This window comes from Phaethon aethereus (genome assembly GCF_964289735.1).
Source record: "Phaethon aethereus genome assembly, chromosome: Z".
NCBI lineage: Eukaryota > Metazoa > Chordata > Aves > Phaethontiformes > Phaethontidae > Phaethon > Phaethon aethereus.
This window is the reverse complement of record NC_138577.1, coordinates 47,630,606-47,650,311: the sequence shown is the minus strand read 5'-3', so window position 1 is coordinate 47,650,311 and position 19,706 is coordinate 47,630,606. Positions and strand designations below refer to the sequence as shown.

Genomic DNA, 19,706 nt, shown 5'->3' with positions numbered 1-19,706 from the left:
TTTGGCATTAGTCATACATATCACAACTGGGGTTTTTTTTGTGTTTTGTTGTTTTTTTATTAGAAACTTAACAGCTATTTCAACAAAGTCATTTTTGCTCAGGTTATTAACAGAGCTTAAATACTGACAACTGTAAATCTCTGGAGTGAAAAGAATGATAAATAGCAACAACCAACAGGAAAAAATCAAAGATGGCAATATTTAGTAAACAAGCAGACAAACTTTGAACACTTCAAAACAGTATTTCTGATGAAGCAGCAGCAATTATCCTGGAAAAGTTGAATTATTCCTCAAAGTTTCAGTATAGAGTCAAACTAAAACTGAAACAGACAAATGCAATCTTGCTAATTTGCACAAATCATCTTCCTTACCTAGGAATATATATACACACGTATTTCAATGCTCTTCCTAACTACTGTGTACCCTTGGTAGCTCATCCTATGACACTTTTTCTACCACTTTTATGTTTTAACACTGAACTTTATGTAAAAGTGAATTAGTCTCCTAATAAAAAGATGTTTCCTCTCAAATTCCGCAGTGGATACAGATCGCATGTTTACAGTTCCACTAGTCTGAATGAAAGATTGGTTTTTTCTGCCTAACACTCAGCACTGGCATGAATCATTGAATCTTTTTTCAAGCAGGCACAGTCCAGTGTAACAACAAAAATAATAGTAACACTTAGCATTTCTATCACACTCTTCTTAATAAACCAACGCTAATTTTAACCAACCAATTCCTTCCAAGCTCTGTTCTATCTTCTCTGTCTCACATAAACAACATTCTGTATTGATACACATACTGACCAGCTAAATGACAAGATGAAGAGACAGTGTAAGATTAAATAAGGAGTAAAAAATGTATGAAAATAGAATGACAAAACTAGAAATGCAAGGGGTGAGTGGCTTTAAAATTGCATACGCACATGCACATGTCATAAGAAGAACATCTACAGGGTACTATAAACAGAAAACAAGGTGAGCAAAAGATAACTTATGAAACAGAAAAAGTGACTGAAGTAAATAGAAGTTAATGAACAGTACTGAAGGTGACCAAAGGAGAAGAGAGAAAGAAGAGACGGGTGAGAAAGAAGAGAGGGGTGAAAAAGAAGCAGGAAAGGAAAGATTGCAATAAAAGCTGCTAAGATACTTCAGAGAAAGAGCAGCAAAAAGGTTTGAAAGGATAAAAAAGCTAAATAAAAAAAGAGAGAGAAAATGAGCAAAAGAACAACAACCCTTAGTTACTTGACGAGAAAGTCTCTCACCCGTGGAATTTGTTACACTGCTGTAATCCATCACGCGTGGGTCCACGCTGGAAGCAGCAGCAGCACACCTTTCTACGTGAGCTTCCCCGCTGGCTCATGCGACACTTGGGCACAGTTAACGCTACCAGTTACACAGTTCTTATCCAGCACACGGTATCTTCAAATGTTCTTTAAATACATATACACGTATGTAAAGTCAGCTCCTACAAACTTAACTGTGTAGAAGGCAACTTTTTTCAGGAAGCAATTCCCCAGTGGTTGTCAGCAACCTTTCCTCCACAATTCTGTTTCAGTTATTCCATATAGAGTTATCTCTCTGTCCTAGATTTTGTACGTGGATGCAGAAGTAGTTGCTTTGATTTGGCGCTGTCTCAGTATAGCAAAGTCATCCATCTTGTATTAGAAATAGGACTTCCTATCACAAAGAAAAAAAATGATAGAGGAGAATCGGGCAGCACAGGCACATGAAAGTTTAGAAGCTACTTTTAAAAAGTTAGTGCTTGTTCTGAAAGGATTATGCAAGATCAATGCAAAGCTCAGTAGTAGATGTAGCAAAATAAGTCAGTATCCTTATTTTAATTATAGTTGTCATATGAGCTGGTACCAGCTCTCTGACTTCTCTGTTTACTTATTCCTCTGCTTCTCACCTCCCTCTTCTCAGCCCATGGTTTTATTCCTACCTCTGCTACTTTCTTCAAGGATGCCTTTCCCATTATGTACTTTTTTCTTTCTTGTTCTCATTTATCCCCAAATAAGTACTTAAAAGTGCTGTAAGATGCCATTTCTGCTACAAGCCAATACAGATACAGCTAAAAATCAAGAACTCTATCAGAACAGAGGTTAGCATCATCCACACGGACTGGGCACCACACCTACTAGCAAGTCCATCCTGGAAACCTAGTTGTAACCAACTCTGAAACCAGGCAATACAAGAAAGCTCTGCCAGCACCAGGGCGGTGCTTTGTCCTTTTTCTCTTCTCTCGTCTCTCTAACTGTATTGGAAAAGTCACCATCGTAATGACCAAACTTCTAAGGAACGTGAAGAATCCCACCCTTGGTGTCTAGTCAATGGTTTCACTACCAAATGTCATTTTATTGTTACACCTTTTCCTTCCCATGGAGTTAAAAACCCTGCTGATGCAGTGCTGTGAATCTGCACTGAATCTCCAAGAATTATTAATACTTTTGGATATTGGAAGACAATGTGTATTCTTGCCTTCAATTCACATTTCTACTCACAGACGTTACTCAGGAATTACTGTTTAAAAAACCAGTAAGTGCACCTTAGGTTTACACATCAGGTTTTGCACTTCTAATACGGCAAGTCTACATGCCTCGGTTCTCTCTCACAAACCATGGAGCAGTATGGGGAGAACATCACCCCCGACAGAAATCAATTTTGTCATTATAAAGGGGTTTTGCACTGAGGAAGCTTTCTCCTATAAAAAGAGATGAGGAAGGGTGTAACAGCGTAAGGTACCTTTAAGCCTACTGTTAAGATGTAGCAGGGGACTGACTTTGTACCATTTAAAAAGTACTTCAAAATGTATGCAGACTATAGCTTGTACGAGAGCTATTTGTACCGTCGACGCATTTTGCTCACCAATTCACACAATGACACATTTTTTAACTTAAAGTCTTCTCAATCTTAGCATAAAATCATTGCAAATACAAATACTACACATACATGCAAACAAACATTCACATACGGAAATATAAACAGAAATGGAATCTCTGTTTAGATCATGTCATTCTTAAGTACAACACCACAAAACATCTTTCCTAAACGATGTTTTCCAGTTACAAAATAAAAGCAGTAGTGAATTAAAGGATGCTATTTGGTGGTTTGTTAACTCACCACGGAGCTGGTAAATCACCCACACACAACAATGCACTTTGTAGACATTTGTCATATACTGCAATGCCCATACTAAGGCAACACATCCCAGGAGTTGGCAGCCATGCTATCAGCAAGTATTTGGCTACAGAAACAGCCATGATTCATCATGCATTCTAGAAGCACTGTCGAAACACCAAAACAACACACTGCTATTTTAATCCTTTAAAGGTAACAGGGGTTTAAAAAAATATTTAAAATTTTTTTTGTAAAACCAAAGCAAGCAAAAACACATAGTTACAATAATGCATTTGAAATGCATCTTTAGTGACTTTTTTTTTCTTCAGAGGACAGAAAACAGCTCTTTAGTAAAAGTGTCAACTAATTACTTACCTCTCTGCATTGTGATTTAAATGGTCAACTCAACAACATAAAACAATGTTTCACAACAGTTAAATCAAAAATCACAGGTTTAAAAATGGTTTCCTTTAGGTTGTATTCAGTTTTAAAAATTGTCTGTAGTAATTTGTAAAATAACCATCCAGGCACATTTTCATTAGTTGAAATCTGTATTGCAAATGGACGATTTTCAAATTCACCCTCTGAATGAAGAGCCAACAGTATAGTGAGAACATTTGTTTCAGCGTACGTATCACATCTATTACTGTCCCAATATCCACCACAAAAACTATTTCTCAGCTACCAGCACCTGAAAACTTGTAAATAGTGGTGCAGGTCCTGTCAAAAGCTCTCAAGTGCTACTGATTTCTCTGATGAAAGCACTCTGCTCTTTCTTCCTCAGAATGTTCCAGTTAAATACAAATACGGGGAAATTTTGTCTCCTGAATTAGAGACATCTGAAAAAATTATTAATTTCTTTCCATCGTAATTACATAGTGACGCTGAAACTTTATCATTAACATCCTTTTACCATCACCTTGTCAAAGAAGCTAAAGAACATCTCTATAGAGTTTAAGAGGGCGTCACCGGTAAGCATTTTGGATGTGCCGCTCTGCGTCCCTCTACACAAACGCACATCATGAACCCTTACCTTTTGGAAAACTACTTCATCCTGCTTTCTTTTCTTTTTGCCGCTTTTCCTGATCCTCTGGTTTGCCCGAGTCCATTTTGTGACCTGGAGTCCAAAACCACGGCACTTTTTTAGGAAGAAGATGCAACCTGAGTGCAGCTATTCAGCGTTAGCAAGAAGCTATAAACAGGCTCAAGACAATTTCTTCCATTGCTTCCCTGGAAGGAGGAAAAGCACTTTTCCCATTTAGAATGACATGGTAATCTGTTCAGCTACTTGTGTGTGGTCGAAGTGTGAGGTGGTGTTCTTCACCTTAAGAGCTTTCAGTTTAAGGGCTTTTTGCACAAAGAACACATTTGATGCCAGACCAGGTTGCCAAATGGAAAGTTATCATTGCAGTGTGCAAAAAAAAGTGGGGGAAAATCTCTGCGCTTTATCCATTACACCTTCTATTTCAAGTTAAATGTATTTCCAGCTACCCACTCGAATGTTGCTCCAGACTACCGACGCCAAATTTAGATGGTGGGGTTGTTATTATTTAATAAAGTAATAACACTTGGGGTTCCCCCCCCCCAACAAGTGCTTTTACTCCTAATACGAAAGCGATTTTTTTTTTTTAAGCAAAAGCGTGAGGGGTGAGGAGGGGGTGTCAGGTGGAAAACTCGAGGGGCAGATTTGCGAGGGAAGAAGCGGGGAGTGCGGGGGGAGCAACGTAGCAGCTGCGAAAGGTTTTTGGGAAAGGTTTTCTCCTCACCTCGCCGCTCACTTGCTGGACGAGCTGGCACTCCTTCCAAGTCTCACCCTCCTCCAGCAAAGGCTACACGGGGGAGAAAGCGCAGGTTGAGGCGGGCTCGCCCGCGGAGCATCCCCGCCGCGGTGCGGTGCGCTCCGCGCCGCTCCCCCGGGGCCCCGGAGCCGCGCCCGCCCCGTCCCGCCCCGCCAGCCCGGGGCAGGGTGGGGGCGCCCCGCAGCCGTCGGTCGGAAATGAAACACCTCCGCGGGGTCCCCCGCCCGCGCGCTCCGGCCCCCGGCGCCCACGGAGAGGAGGAGCCTTAACGGCGTCAGGCCCGGCCGGCTGCGGGGCGGCCCCGCCGGGGCTGCCCCGCCGGGGCTGCCGCGCCTCCCCCGGCCGGAGCGCCGCGCCCCAAACCCGCCCGCGGTGCCGCTGCCGGTGGCCGCAGGCCGCGGCTTTCCGCGCCCCGCAGGAGCGGAGCGGAGCCCCGGCCGGGCCCGCGGGAGCCGCGGCGGTGCCGCCGCCCGGCCGAAGGGACGGCCCCCGCGGCCCTGCGTGCCCGCTCGTCACGCGTGTGCAGCAGCGCTCCCCTTACGTCCCTTACTGTGAAAGCCTGTTTCCTGTCAGCCTGCCTGTAAAAACCCTCTGTCACGGGTCTCGGGAATGGCCTAAGGGGGCTAGCTCCGGAGGGACAGTGTCGTCGCCACTGAGTGCTCCGAGATTGCCCCTGGTACTTGCTTGGCATCTAAAGAACCCAACCCTTAAATCACCTTGGAGGGTCTGAAATGCATCTGAAAAGCAAGAACCAAAGCAGCTTTTTATTCGTGTTCCAGCACAGCAAACCCTTTACTGAGGCCTCGGTGAAATGCTTTATTCAGCAAGGGACTGCAAGCAGATGATTAAATCTGGGCATGGGACCTCAACAGATGTTTCCGCGCCCTTTGATGAGGATACTCAAGCTCCACCATGGCGGGAGAGACCCAAGCGACGTCAGCCATGCAAAATCTGAATACTGGAAATTCTCGAGTTAGGATTTTATTAAGTGCTTTGTGTTTACCATTTAAAATGAGAAACAATAAGGCACTACACTTGGTACAGTTAAAATGACGCTAGTGAGGTATTTTCAGTATTTTCAAAATAATTTATACTCTGTGCTGTACAGGACAATTCCCTGAAAGCTTCAAAAGAAAATCTGTGCTCTTGTAAAATAATAAGGCTCATTAAAGCACGTGTTTGAGCAAACCCTCCCATATGTAGAATTAGATGGACTTTGCAAACAGATTTAAGTAAATAAAGGTAGGTCCAATTAGTGCATACCAAAACTTGACAGTATCCCTTTCACTTTATCACTTCAAAAAAGAAAAAACCTCTCCTACACTTTTTGTTTTACTGCCACAACATCCTTCTTTCAAGATCAAAAGCTTTAGATCAAAGCCAAGATCAAACTCAATGCTTTAAATAGAAGCAACTTCACTATGAAGCATTACACAAAGAAGAACTTTTTAACAGAGATATCACAGTAGAAAATCTTAATACAGATTTTTATTTCACACTCACAACAGGTCAACTTAAAACCTGTATCAACAACTTTTTTTTATTTTGTAAAGCCACAACAGATTTTCTACTAAATGGTAATTCTGAAAGCTCCTATAAATTGACTCCTGAACTGTGTGTGTTTGAATGAAGAAAGAAGAACAGAGTGTTGTTCAAAGGACTGAACAAGAATATGAGCAAAATATTATGTTAACGGCAAACACAAATTAATGCAACTACCTAAACAATATTCCCTCGGATCAATTAACAGATTAGGTTGTGCATTCCTACTGAAGAAGTTATGGGAAAGACTGGGTCATAGAAACAATTAAACAGATTTATACTTTAAATCCTTCAAAGAATTACACTTCCTCTTCTGTCAAATGTTCGGAGAAAACTAAGGAGACATTGATTTTCAGACCTGCAGACCCTGAGGCTGAATTGGCATGAAAATCCCTGAACATGCAAACACACCATGTATTAAAACTCAGAGGTGGCTCCTGCTTTCCTGTTAGTAGCTGCAGAGCAGCGAAGGAAACTCATCAGGAATTGGTATCAGCTTTTTATACTGGTAATACACCTTGTGGAGCCAACACCTGGGGTTCCCTGGTCTGGCTGCTGTGCACATCATAACTCGAACACTCGTCCACGGTAAGATGATGGCACTGCAGCGTAAGGTAAGAGCCACCAGGCCCATTCCGGCAGCCCACAGAGGAAAGAAAGCACCCAGAGAAACGGGTGGGCCTAACAAGCTGTGGTCACAGCACACCGGCTGTGCAGTCAACCGTTAACTCTGCTTACTGATGCTTCAGTAAGATCTAGCTCATGACCAGACTAGGAAATTTTGCTGGGAAAATTGTAAGCGGGAGAGAGAGCAGGGAAAAGAGAGGCAGGGAAGGGGAAAAGAGGATGGGAGGAGGGGAGGGGAGGTAGGGAAGAAAAGAGGTTAAGAACATTTGGTCTCCTACTGTATTCTTCCATACTCTGAAAGGAAGGAGCTTACTTACGCTACATAAAAGGGTGATGGCACACCCAACTTAAAGGGAGAATGACTGCATCACTCTCCATCAACAGTCCTGTTTGCTGTCCACGTAACACTGTCATGCTTGAATCCCTTCACAACAGAAATTAAGAGATTAGTCCATGCTCCGTGTCCTTCTTTGCTTGGGAAGACTTTCTTTCAGAGACTGCTGATGGACATGCCCTATGTAATGCTTAGATTGCAAACAAGTATTTAAACATTTCAAAGCATGCCAGGATCCTTCATTCTTGCAGCAACAGGATTAAATATGACTGACTTTTGAAATAGGGGGAGGAGGTAGCACTTTCTGTCAGTTAGGTGAAGACAGGCCCAATATACTGGTAAATAACTTAAGCAATAATTTATACCAGCTATTCTTCAAGTCAGACCAGATACCAAGCATACAACGAACTTTCAGTATTGTACAGAGCCTAGGAAAAAACAGGATATTTGTGCAACAGACAACTGTTTAATTTCAAATTGAAACAGAAACTGGTTTCAAATTGTCCAGGCTGTGATGGCTACTAATGACATTTCATTACTCAATGAAAAATTACAATCGTGCTTTGCATAAGTTGTCTATAACTTCAGCTGGTCTGCACTACTCTAACACTAAAACATTCAATATTGATAAACTAAGAAGGTTGTTTTATCTAAGGTGAACACTGAATCAGTGCCATTTGGTTGGCTTGCCAGCCATCCTCAGATACTGGAAGGCAAAAAGAAAAAATTGAAAATGGAGGAATAAAAATATTTACCATAAATGAATTTCAGAACAGCTTCTGCAAAGCAGACAAAATTGATAACTAAAGCAGTCATTTTCCAGCCTCTCATTTCTAAAGATTTTATTTGCCTCTCAATTACTGAATTTTACATCACATATACACATCCACACTTATATATTCAGATATATGTGGACTCCAGCAAGCACACAGAAAAGTGTAAAGATTTTACCATCATGTCATGTTTTCTCCTAGAGAATGTAGCTAACCTGACCAGTCTACAAACTGCAGTACCTTTCTATGCCTTCCCATGCCACATAAAATAAAACAAATGGACTCCCACCTCGTTTTGTTCTATGGTACTAGAATGATACTGCCTACTTTTTATGGCTGATGCCATCACCTCTGTGATAGCAGTAAAAGATAATTTAAAGGAACTACGATAAAATGCAAGACACATAACTGTTTTCCTACCAGACAGAAGATTTATAGGAAAAAAACACTAGTTTAAGTTGGAAAATTAACTTGCTTGGAAACTGAGAATACGATGTGTCCTCAGAACACTCTGCGTGACCTAAAATCTGCTTCAGCAAAAGAGACCTGGCTTCCAATCTTTTGCAAAAAGGTTCAGAAAATGAAAATACAGCAAACTATTTCATCCAGTAGCTCACAATATAATTAATAACGTCTTGAAACATTTGACTGTATTCCCCAAGGGCAACAATTGCAAGAATTTTAAAACTACTGTTATCAGAATTTGGCAGAAAGACTAAGGAGGCAGTGGGCTACAACTGAAAATAGCAAGACGGCTGCTGCATCTGCACTGCAAGAAGCAGCATATCAGCGGCAGATCAGAATTACGGAAAAAGAAATCCAGCCCAGCATGTGCTCCTGTAAGAACAGCAAGTCCTCCAACTGATTTTGTGCAGTTTTCATAGGGACAGCTTTATCCACTGAAATAGAAAATCAAGTTGTTCTGACATTATCTGCATTTTAGGAAAGATGGTCATTTATATTGATACTGTAAATCCAAATATTCTAATTCCTCCAAGAGTCTCTGTGGTGGCATAAACACACTCTTATCAGATCAGCATGCTGTCTGGTATTCTTCAATGTAACACCCCTACAGAGACATTATGTTCAAGTCAAACTTGCCCCTCCTGAAAACATCTCTACCTCCAAGAGACAAAAACCTGTTGAAACAGTAACTTTGAGGATGTACTTTCAGTACACTGCAACATGACTTTCAAATACTGTGGCAGGGATATTTTTTTCAAAGGGGTAACGCAAATACACCCTTTTTTGTCCACATTGGCAGCCCTGCCTTGTGGAGAAAGTTCCTAGGTGAAGATGAATCACTGTATACCCACTTGTTTAGTTTAAGATCAGGTTCGTAATCTGATGAAGAAACTACCTCTGCCCACAGGGCCACTGGCTCTTTAAATACTATGCTTATTACTCATTACTAAATAATAGCATATAGCATATAATAATATATAATGTATGCATATTACATTATATTATTTATATTGTAATAATATTTTTAGAGTATGCTAAAATACTCATTTTGTTCTACTCTACATGTGCCTCTGGAGCAACTGGAGAAGCAGATTATTGTTTTTATATTTAGGCCTTTCTGCTGAGAAGTATTCCCGTGTGCTGTGAACTTTAACTCACACCAGACTGCAAATTACAGCACCTTCCTCTACAAGTAGCAAGATAATATTTAAAAGATCACAGAATCATAGAATCATTTAGGTTGGAAAAGACCTTCAAGATCATCGAGCCCAACCATTAACCTAACACTTCCAAGTCCACCATGTCCACAAGTACATCTACACGTCTTTTAAATACCTCATGGGGTGGAGACAAACACTTACCTGGGCAGCCTGTTCTAGTGCTTGATAACCCTTTCAGGGAATATAAAAGATGTGACACTTTTTAATACAATCATGTATGGAAATAAGACCTTAGATTTCATAGAATCATAGAATCACAGAATCATTAAGGTTGGAAAAGACCTTTAAGATCAAGTCCAACCACCAACCCAACACCACCATGCCCACTAAACCATGTCCCCAAGTGCCACGTCTACATGTTTTTTGAACACCTCCAGTGACGGTGACTCCACCACTTCCGTGGGCAGCCTGTTCCAATGTTTGACCACACTCTCAGTAAAGAAATTTTTCCTAATATCTATTCTAAACCTCCCCTCACGTAACTTGAGGCCATTTCCTCTCATGCTATCACTACTTACTTGGAAGAAGAGACCAACACCCACCTCACGACAACCCCCTTCCAGGTAGTTGTAGAGAGCAATAAGGTCTCCCCTCAGCCTCCTCTTCGCCAGACTAAACTCTTGTCCAGTTCCCTCAGCCGCTCCTCATAAGACTTGTGCTCCAGACCCCTCACCAGCTTTGTTGCCCTTCTCTGGACATGCTCCAGCACCTCCATGTCCTTCTTGTAGTGAGAGGCCCAGAACTGAACACAGGATTCGAGGTGCGGCCTCACCAGTGCCGAGTACAGGGGCACGATCACTTCCCTACTCATTTCAGGTTGGCCCTGCACTCTGTCAATTTAAAAGTGATTTGAATTCACACATTTTGAACCAAGAGGACAAAGACTAGGGCTCAAGTTACCTTGACATAAGAGAATCCTCTATAAAGTTCACTTTGGCTCCATCCAACACCAAGATCTTGGAAGGCAATGGATAGTTGCTGCCTGGCCCAACTACCTAGGACTTTGAAAGGCCTTTGTTGTGGTTTTTTGTTGGTTTGTTTTTTTATTGGTTTTCTTTTTAGTTACAGAGAAAAACAAAGAAAAACATGCCTGAACATGGATACTGGATAGTCCTGCATCACTGATGTGACAAGCAGTGTTTTTCTTCCTTTTCCAGTACAAAGAGACTCAAAGAAAATGAGGCAGACTTTATTTCTTGAAGAAATAAAATACATCTTTCAGAGTTACTGACCTCTGAGTCTTACTGATGCCTTAAAGCAACCAAAAATCCTTCCAACTAGATACCTAGTAAAGAAACATTCAAAGCAGGAGTCCATTAGACCTCTGGCCATGAAATACTGTTAGCCCACATGCTAAGGATAATAACCGTAAGCTGAACCATTTTTGTATTGACCAGTAGCTTTGTCAGCCAAGACTTTCCAAACCTATCTTTCTCCAGAAATCTTAATTTTATGCATCTTGGAAAAACATCCCTTTCTTCTGGAGATGGAATAAGTTTTAGAAGAATCACTTATTTCCTCCATGATTCAACAGAAGGTGATAATCATCTACACCTTCAGTCTGACTATGAAGTGCTGCTAAATGAAAAGAGGATGACTGAAGGTAATATAAACCAGGAAATATTTTGACATTGCTCATATCAACTTTTGTGGAAGACAAAAGATGGAGATGGAATGAAGACCAGTACAAACAAAAACAAATTTTGTTACCATCTGCTCTCTAGAAGTACTTCAGCAGCTCAGTGTTTTTGCAGAATGCATGAAAAAAAGCATTAGGCTCAACAGCAAGAGCTTCTATCCCCAACTCTGGACAGTTGGGAACGCAATGGCAGGATCTGAACCCCCAGGATCACTTCGAGTTTTTGACTGGACCACTGCATGAATCAGCAGGTCACAGTTTTTTGAGTCAGCATTACAGGGAGCTGCATTGTCTTCAGATATATGGTATGTGTTTATACACATGCATGAACTACATCTTCCCCACATATTCATTCCTTCCAAGCACAAGCATGTCATTCTAAAAGCCTAGAAAGCAGGGAAATTTTCCAGGAAGTAAAATTTGTGTTTCTTTTAAAAACCCTAGACCCCTGGGGAGGGAAGGTGGCAACTTGTTCCTGTCACATAAAATTTTTACATCAGCTTCATGCCCAACTCTCTATCCTCCGGCACTAAAAAGATCTCAAAACATTATTTCCTAAAGTAGTGTTTGACATTTCATATTCTGTGTCCAATACACTAGAACTACTTGTAAGGGACTCCGGACTGGAGAGATTTTGGCCATTTCAAAGGCTACTTTTTGCTAATGAATATAGAAAAACTGTTTTCTTGCAAGATAGCACAAAAAGTATTTTAATCCTCTATGGATTGTTTCCATTGAGGAATGAAAACAACGGGCAAGCTAAAAATTAATTGGTTGCTAACTTCTCTGCTTTTCTTGGGATGTTTTTACAAGCAACGGATTAAAATCAATGTTTATTGCTATGCAAGCCCAGCTGTGTCCTTATTAGGCAAGTCTCAGTTCAACATTTCTGTGTAAAAGAGGACCTGTCCTCCCTCTCTTTGCTATCTTTCCACCCCCTGCACATGTAGGTGGGAGAGTGGGAGCTTGGGAATGTGAACTTGATCCAGCATTGATCAACGAGGCAGCAAACTGTTATTGTTCTTTAGATACCAAACATAACTCCTTTCTAGTAGGGATAAGCCCAGTCATTCTGCACATAACACAGCTTTTGTGTTCAGCAATGCAATTAATAGGAAAAGGGAACCAGAATGACTGATTGAGATTATTAAATTTAAAAAAGATTCTAATGAACAAACGTGTGGAATCCAGCCCACAATTATTTCAGAAACTAAACATTTGTTTCAAATGCATTTCAAATTCTTGAACAAGCTATTACTCATGCAGATTCACTATACTACTACTACTGTACATCTGAGCTGGACACATACAATACTGAAAGGTGGCCTGAAGAAAAACAGAAACACATTTGTGAAAATCTGGCTTTTGACTGGAGAGGGAAGCCAATATTTTAGCAGGTTTTTAAAATAAATCCAGTGAAGTATCCTCCTCAGCCTTAATGTGACTCACAGTCCCAGCTGAGAATCTCAAAAGCATTTTATTCAATTAATGGCTAAATTAAGACTCCTAAAAATCTATTTTAAACTTCACTTTTAGAAATCAGTACAACAGAGGCACTGAAATGTTGTGGCAAATACTTCCAAATCTAACATTTAAAAATGAACATCGACATTCAACCTAGACACCAAGTTACTCAGCGCTATGTGGGTGTCTAAACTGAGGCAGCATTTTTTCCAATTTTAGAATGTGATCACACAATAACTTGTAACAATGGTATTCAGATCTTGACTGTCTGTGTTTTTCTCCTAAAATCAGCATCACATGCAATGCAGAAGAAACTTACCCCAAACCCTCCAAAATTATAACAATACCCTAAGCCACGATTGAACTTGAAGAGCTTGGAAATAAATTTGGGTCCTTGCTAACATTTAATGATGTGTCATTTTATGTAAGCTATTTTCCTGAATTTTTGAACTATTCAACAAAAAAAAATATACTAGTGTTGTGTCTCGTTTACCAGTATCTTAAGTACGACTTATAGGTATGGCTAAATAAATTACAAGGCCATTTTATACCAATAACCTTCTTTAGATCAACACAGGATCTATTGAAATAATAACAGACCTTACAACTTATTTGCTAGCTTGCCCCAAAGAAAATATCAAATTAGCCGTATACTTTGGTCTATCTAGAAGGACTTTCAGATGGATAGTCTTTATCAAAAACTTCTTTCAAAGAGTTAACAACATAGACAGAAAGTCTGTCTGTGCAATCTCTCTTGATTTATTTCTCTTCGTGATTCATCTAACATTTATGCACGCTACAGTACTATACACTTTGCCTGATTACATTTTTATATTTTCCAAAACTCTTTCTTCTCTTCTAAGAAAATGGGATGCTACTGCACTGTTGACAGTACAATTTCTAATTTCAGCAAAAAGCACAGCACTAATGATTTGTATTCAAAAACTTTTTTCTTATTGTCCTCGTTATCATTAGGGAATCCATTAATCAATTTATATTGTTGACTATGCTCATTTAAATTTTTAAGGACTTTGGAAAGATCTTTTCATCTTCCAGTCTGCAAGATTGCTAATATCAAAACAATACCATTTTACTTGCGGGGAAGTGCATATTCTTCAAAGTATGCTTTCCACATACAAGAACAAGTACTTATCTTAAAGTAGCAGTTACGCTTTCTTCAGATTATTTCTCAAATATCAGCTATTCAACTATCAATCAGTTATATTGTCTACATTGATGTTAAAATACACACAAAAGCCTCCATATTCAGATTAAAAAAAAATCAAAGGGTAAGTAGCAAACTTCAGTATTTAAGCAGCAGCATGTTATTCTTGTGACTAATACTTAACACCAACTTTGAAATTAATCTAACAGAGTCACTGTTAAATTTTATTAAGTAAGAGCCTTCCCAATTTTTTCCCCAAACCACAAGCCTGAATGAGATTTTTCTACTTAACAGGTAATTCTCACTGCCAGTGTTTACAAGTTTAGTGTATCTCAATAAACAATAAGGATTCCACTTATTTGCTGTCTCAATGTCGCCATTCCCAGACAGAAATGTTGCAAGATAAGGCATGACTAGCAATGACAAGAAATATCAAGTGTTAACAAACCCAAAGCTTAAGTTGCACTCTGATCCAATACGAGTGATTTTTCTGCTGAAAAATTTTTCTGCTACCCTCTGTAAAACTTGGGTGAACAACTGCTAAAGATAATTGAGAAGTTTAGTAAGAGAGCATTCTTTTAAAAAATATTTGAATGTGGCTGCTTTGTTAGTAATTGACCATAACTGCTACCCTGCAATGCGTTCTCTTGGAGAGCTATCCTTTCATCTGTATTTTTGTCTTAGTAAAAGGAAACAGGAAATCTATAAAGCTTATAACTGGGGCAAAAGCCAGGAACCTTCTTAAAAGTAAATTGCTTTATCAGAAAACATATTAAGTACTTGAGCTGCTGCTGTAACATCCTTCTAAAATTTATGAAACCACAGAAATAGAATACTTTACAAATTACATTTCAGTTCAACTTTTTTAATAGTTTTGCTCTGAGTTTTCTTTCCAATCCTTTTCTTCTTCAAGTAGGACAATCCCAGGGCCAGTCATACAAAACCAGAAATATGATGAATAAATTAATATTGACCACAGGAAGATTTATTTTGACTGTGTATTTCCAGAAATATAGATGATTTACAAATAACAGTAGATGTAGCTTAAACTACTGCTTTACCACAGTAACAAACAGCAGCGCAGAGAGGAAGAAGTATGAATTCTTTTAACGTGGCAAAATTCTTAGTATTGTAACAGGACGCTGTACTCCAGTGTTCATTCAGAATTAGAAAGCACGGAGTAGTATTCTCACAATACACACTACGAGCTCTACGTACTCCGAAATACCTGTTGGCAGTACCTACTTTAATGAGGAGATACCGTTTAAGGTAGAACAGTGGATAAGAATTAAGTTTAACAGGAGGATAAAGTAGCAAAAAGGACTAGGAGAAGGATACAGTAGTGCTATCACCTCCTGCAAATTTTTCATAATTTTGAGGGGATGTTTGATGTGTTTATCCCAGTGCCTGCAGGGCACCTGTGTGATCACCTAAGACTTGCAGATTACACTGAAGGATCTGTTGGAAACTAAAAACCATGAAGGAGCAGGCCAACTACTCTTTTTTTTTTGTTCCCCCCCCCCCTTTTTTTTTAAACTCAAGAATGAATCTGAAGAACATAATTTTCATCACACAAGGTAAAAAATGAATTACACACCCAAGGAACATTCAAGATAGCAAGTTTATCAGTAAATAGCAGTATGTTATGAAACAATGCCGTTTCAGAAGCAAAACAAAAGGTAGTGGAACTGGAATGAGTTAAAAAAATACATGTAAGGAGTTTATGAGATGCAGAGACTACCTAATGTTTATTGGTCTACTTCTCAATTAAACAGTGTACAATAGAGCTCAAAATGGGGAAAGATTTTAAGCACATTTTAAAAAGGTTAATTACCTAAGTTAGAATAAGAAATTCAGGTAAGAGTAAGCAGGCAATATAACACAAAGACAAGTCTGTGCAAAACTAAGAAAAACTTCCTTGAGAAGCATATGGTCTTTTAGTATTAAAATCTAATTAAACATTACATAGACTGAAAGACACAATAGAAAATGTACCTAAGAGAACAAACCATCATCAGCAGGGATGAAGTGGACTTAAGTGATTTCATAGGTGTTTTCCAGCTCTAAATGCTGTTTTGTTCTTCTGATTCTATTCCTTGCCAGCTTAACTCACTGACTAAACTTAGTCGTGTTAAGTCATTACTACTTGCATGTAATGAAAAGTTGCTATAATACCCTGGTGAGTCACCTCTGAGACAGAAGTACATGCTGAAGGTTGCTGATTTGATAAAAGGTATTTTCAACAACACAATATGCTTCACCCTATTTAACACCACCACGATGTGCTCCCAGAAAAAAATCCTCATGAAAGTTTGTATTTCAGAAATACTTACTTTTCATCTCTTATGTACCTTACTGTTTTATGTGTGAGAAAACCTTCCTGCACAGCAAGACTGAAGACAACCACTGTGCTGTGGCACTCTTCCATCTAAGAAAGAATTGGCCAGGCACTACCACACACCCTTTTTTATAAGATTAACCTTTAATGCTTTAGAAAATACCAAATTTGGAAGTATAACTTGGCATGCAGAATTATTTTTTCATGGGAAGAGGCCAAATTCTGTTTTTATTTATCAGTATGAATTCCTTAAGTTATTCTTGATTACTGCCGTTATTCTTGATTACTGCCTGGAAACTGGCCCAATATTTAGAAAAGACCAAATTACTTTCCAAGAGTGAAATGGTAATAGAAATTGACAAATATTGAAGTTTGAATATTTAAAATCGCAAATATATGTAGTTCCCTGGACAGAGTTGGAGGCAGGATTTGGCACGGCAAATGTAACAAAGCACAAGTAAAGGAGTACAGGATCTTCAGTTAGACAGATGCCATGACATATGACTCTAAAGAATACAAAATGCGAATTCCTCTACTGGAAGGAAGATGGTAAGTAACGTTGCTTCAGCAGTCTGGGGAGTGGAAAGTATTTACCCTCGTCCATCTTTTGCAGAAGTACCCTTCTAGTGTCCTTAAGCTAGACACTGTTGTGAAAACAGTGAATTGAGGGGTGGGCTAACAACTTGTTTTTAAGTGGCCATGTTGTTACCAAATTCTAGAGAGTCCCAGTTGTGTACAGGTGATAGATTTGGATATAACCGTGGAATAAAATTATTTAAAACACTTTGGTAGCTAATGGTGTAAATGAACCACAAGTGGTGAATTTTCTTTATAGTCAATGGATGACGTAAATTTCCTGAGCACAACACACCAAAACACAGAAATAAGAGATGCCGCAGAAACAACCACAGACATTATAAAACATAAAAATGCTCATATGGGAGAGATATAAAGGAACCATGTTCTGAACTGGTTTTCAGAATGGACATGAGGATGCATATTTCCCAATCCCATTACAGAGGATAGTCTCCCCAGTAAGGAAGTTGCCACTCCAAATGCAGTGAAGTCTTAGAGAGTATTTGTGAATTTAAAATGTTTAAATTCTCAATCAAGTTATTTCTCATAGGTATCGACTAAACCACTAAGAAATGCATTTTGTTGCTGTAAGAGTAGGTGCTGCAGGGTTAAGAGTGACTTTAACTATTATGCTACAGGACTTTATAGTGCAGTCAGTAAAATAAGGGTGATAAGCAGCTGCTTTTCAGTTGCACCAGTACTCAAAAAAGGTAGTCAGCTGCAGTGGGTACTCTGTACCACATACTGCTCACACTTGCCTGGACTGGCTGGCTCAGCCGTACGACTTCGCCCAAAGGAGCTGACAGAAACCTTCCTCCACACACACCCTAGTCCACTCACCTGGTAACCCATATGAGAGAGAACAAATCAGTTCTGTGGTGTTCCTGGGCTGCTAGTTATGATGCAGGTAGTTCATCTGCATGTAAGAAGGTGGTCTGTCTGCCTTCACATAGATTCATCATGTTAGCCAAGTTAATAGTTTGCTGAAATAATGATAATCTAAATAGTAAATAAAGATAATACTAAATACTACTCCTGTACAGCACACAAGCAGATTTATACTTCTGTACTCAGTAAATACAGTCATATTTAGATTATAAATACTAACGTATTGAAGGCTGTTAAGCAACCTCTACAGTTTTGATTTCAGGAATAAGGGATCCCCAAATGATTTAATAAAGCACAAAGAAAACAAGGTTTCCTATTTGGAACGACAACAGCTCCAGTTCTTTCAATAGAGTGGAAACTAGTTCCCACAAGAGCTGAAGAAGTGCTGAAGGCAACAAGTGTAAATCGTCAAAAAGGTTATTGAGGGAAGAGAGCAATAGAGGGATGAGGGATAGAGGTCAGCATGCTGATGCTCAGAAGAAGCAGGCTACTAGAGCAGCACCATTCCCATTGATGTTGTTTTTACAAAACAGCCAAACTATCAGGGCAATCTCTTTGATTTTAAAGAAAATTTACAATGATTTACAAGCCTGCTGGATGTGGAAATATTTTTGCTACATGTTTTGTTTACACAAGCAATAGATACTTGCAGGGTATAATGAAACTACTCACTATTCATTCTGAGCAACCTACGGCACACACTCAGGACAACAGAGTTCAGTTTTCACATTAATGAAAACCATTTTCAATTCTTCAGTCTGCTCCTATCTTCCTTATTTGTGATTTTAGAGTTGATCGTGGGACACTAATAAGGCACATCCTCAAAGAGGTACATTTAAGTAAAATGCCAGAAAACTTTCATTTCAGACAGCCAGTTCAGCATTTTACAACTACAGCTGCGCAACATCAGTTTCTCCCCTACACTTGAAGCAGCTGTTCTACAATGTATTGAATTTTCTATCAGGAACAAAACCTTGATCAAAACATGGCATTAAAATCAAGGTCCTTTTTCAAAAAGTGAAAGAACATCAAGATGCATGATGATACTTACTGTCCCTCCCTTTCCTCCCTTCCAATTAAAGCTAATTATATTTTCAGTAGTTTTACAGCAGAAAACAAACTCCACCTTGGTTTTATAGCATCTTCGAATACTAGTTCAAATACATTTTGACCTCAGGGCAAAACCTCCAAAAGAGCCTTCTACAGCCTACAGAGAACAGTGGACACGCACACCTCTAAAGCTACCAAGGGAAGAGCTCAGCCCCACCGTTTGGGAACAGCTCCGGCTCAGTGGCCACTGCGCAGCGTTTTGAGCTCTCCAGCTTTTTTGACAATTCTACCTGCAAACATGGTGACTCCTCGCAGCCTCAGTCATGCTGCCTAAGTACCTTCACTTTTGCACGTACAAACCAGGACTTATCATTCTAACTTTTAAAAGTTGCATTTTTTAAAAAAGCTAATGCAAAATGGAAACAAGTGCACCCAGTAGGCAAGATAAATCCCGAGCAACCTAGGGCATGCCAGCTTAGGGGAGATCAGTTAGAAATTGAGCCCCCAGTGCATAAGAAAAACATACTGTGTATAAAGGTGGTTTTTAGAAAGATTTATAGGGAGATCTCTCTCTTCAGCGAATCCCAGTTTTGGACCAATGAATAATCAGAGCCTTCACATAACACAGACACAGCGAAGCATTTTCAGTTCACAGAATTTAAAACATTAATATTAAAAGCTTTTAGTATTAAAAGGAGAAAATAATG

At 39.5% G+C, this 19,706-nt stretch overlaps 1 protein-coding gene across 1 annotated transcript in view; it reads right to left on the bottom strand.

Moving 5' to 3' along the window:
* Nucleotides 1-19,706, bottom strand: part of AOPEP (aminopeptidase O (putative)) — a gene marked incomplete at its 5' end in the record, with an annotated part of 191,565 nt that overhangs the window by 73,109 nt on the left and 98,750 nt on the right. Inside the window, 2 exon segments of the mRNA XM_082012852.1 lie at nucleotides 4,153-4,236; nucleotides 4,886-4,948. Of these exon segments, the coding sequence (XP_081868978.1) occupies nucleotides 4,153-4,236; nucleotides 4,886-4,948 (147 nt within the window).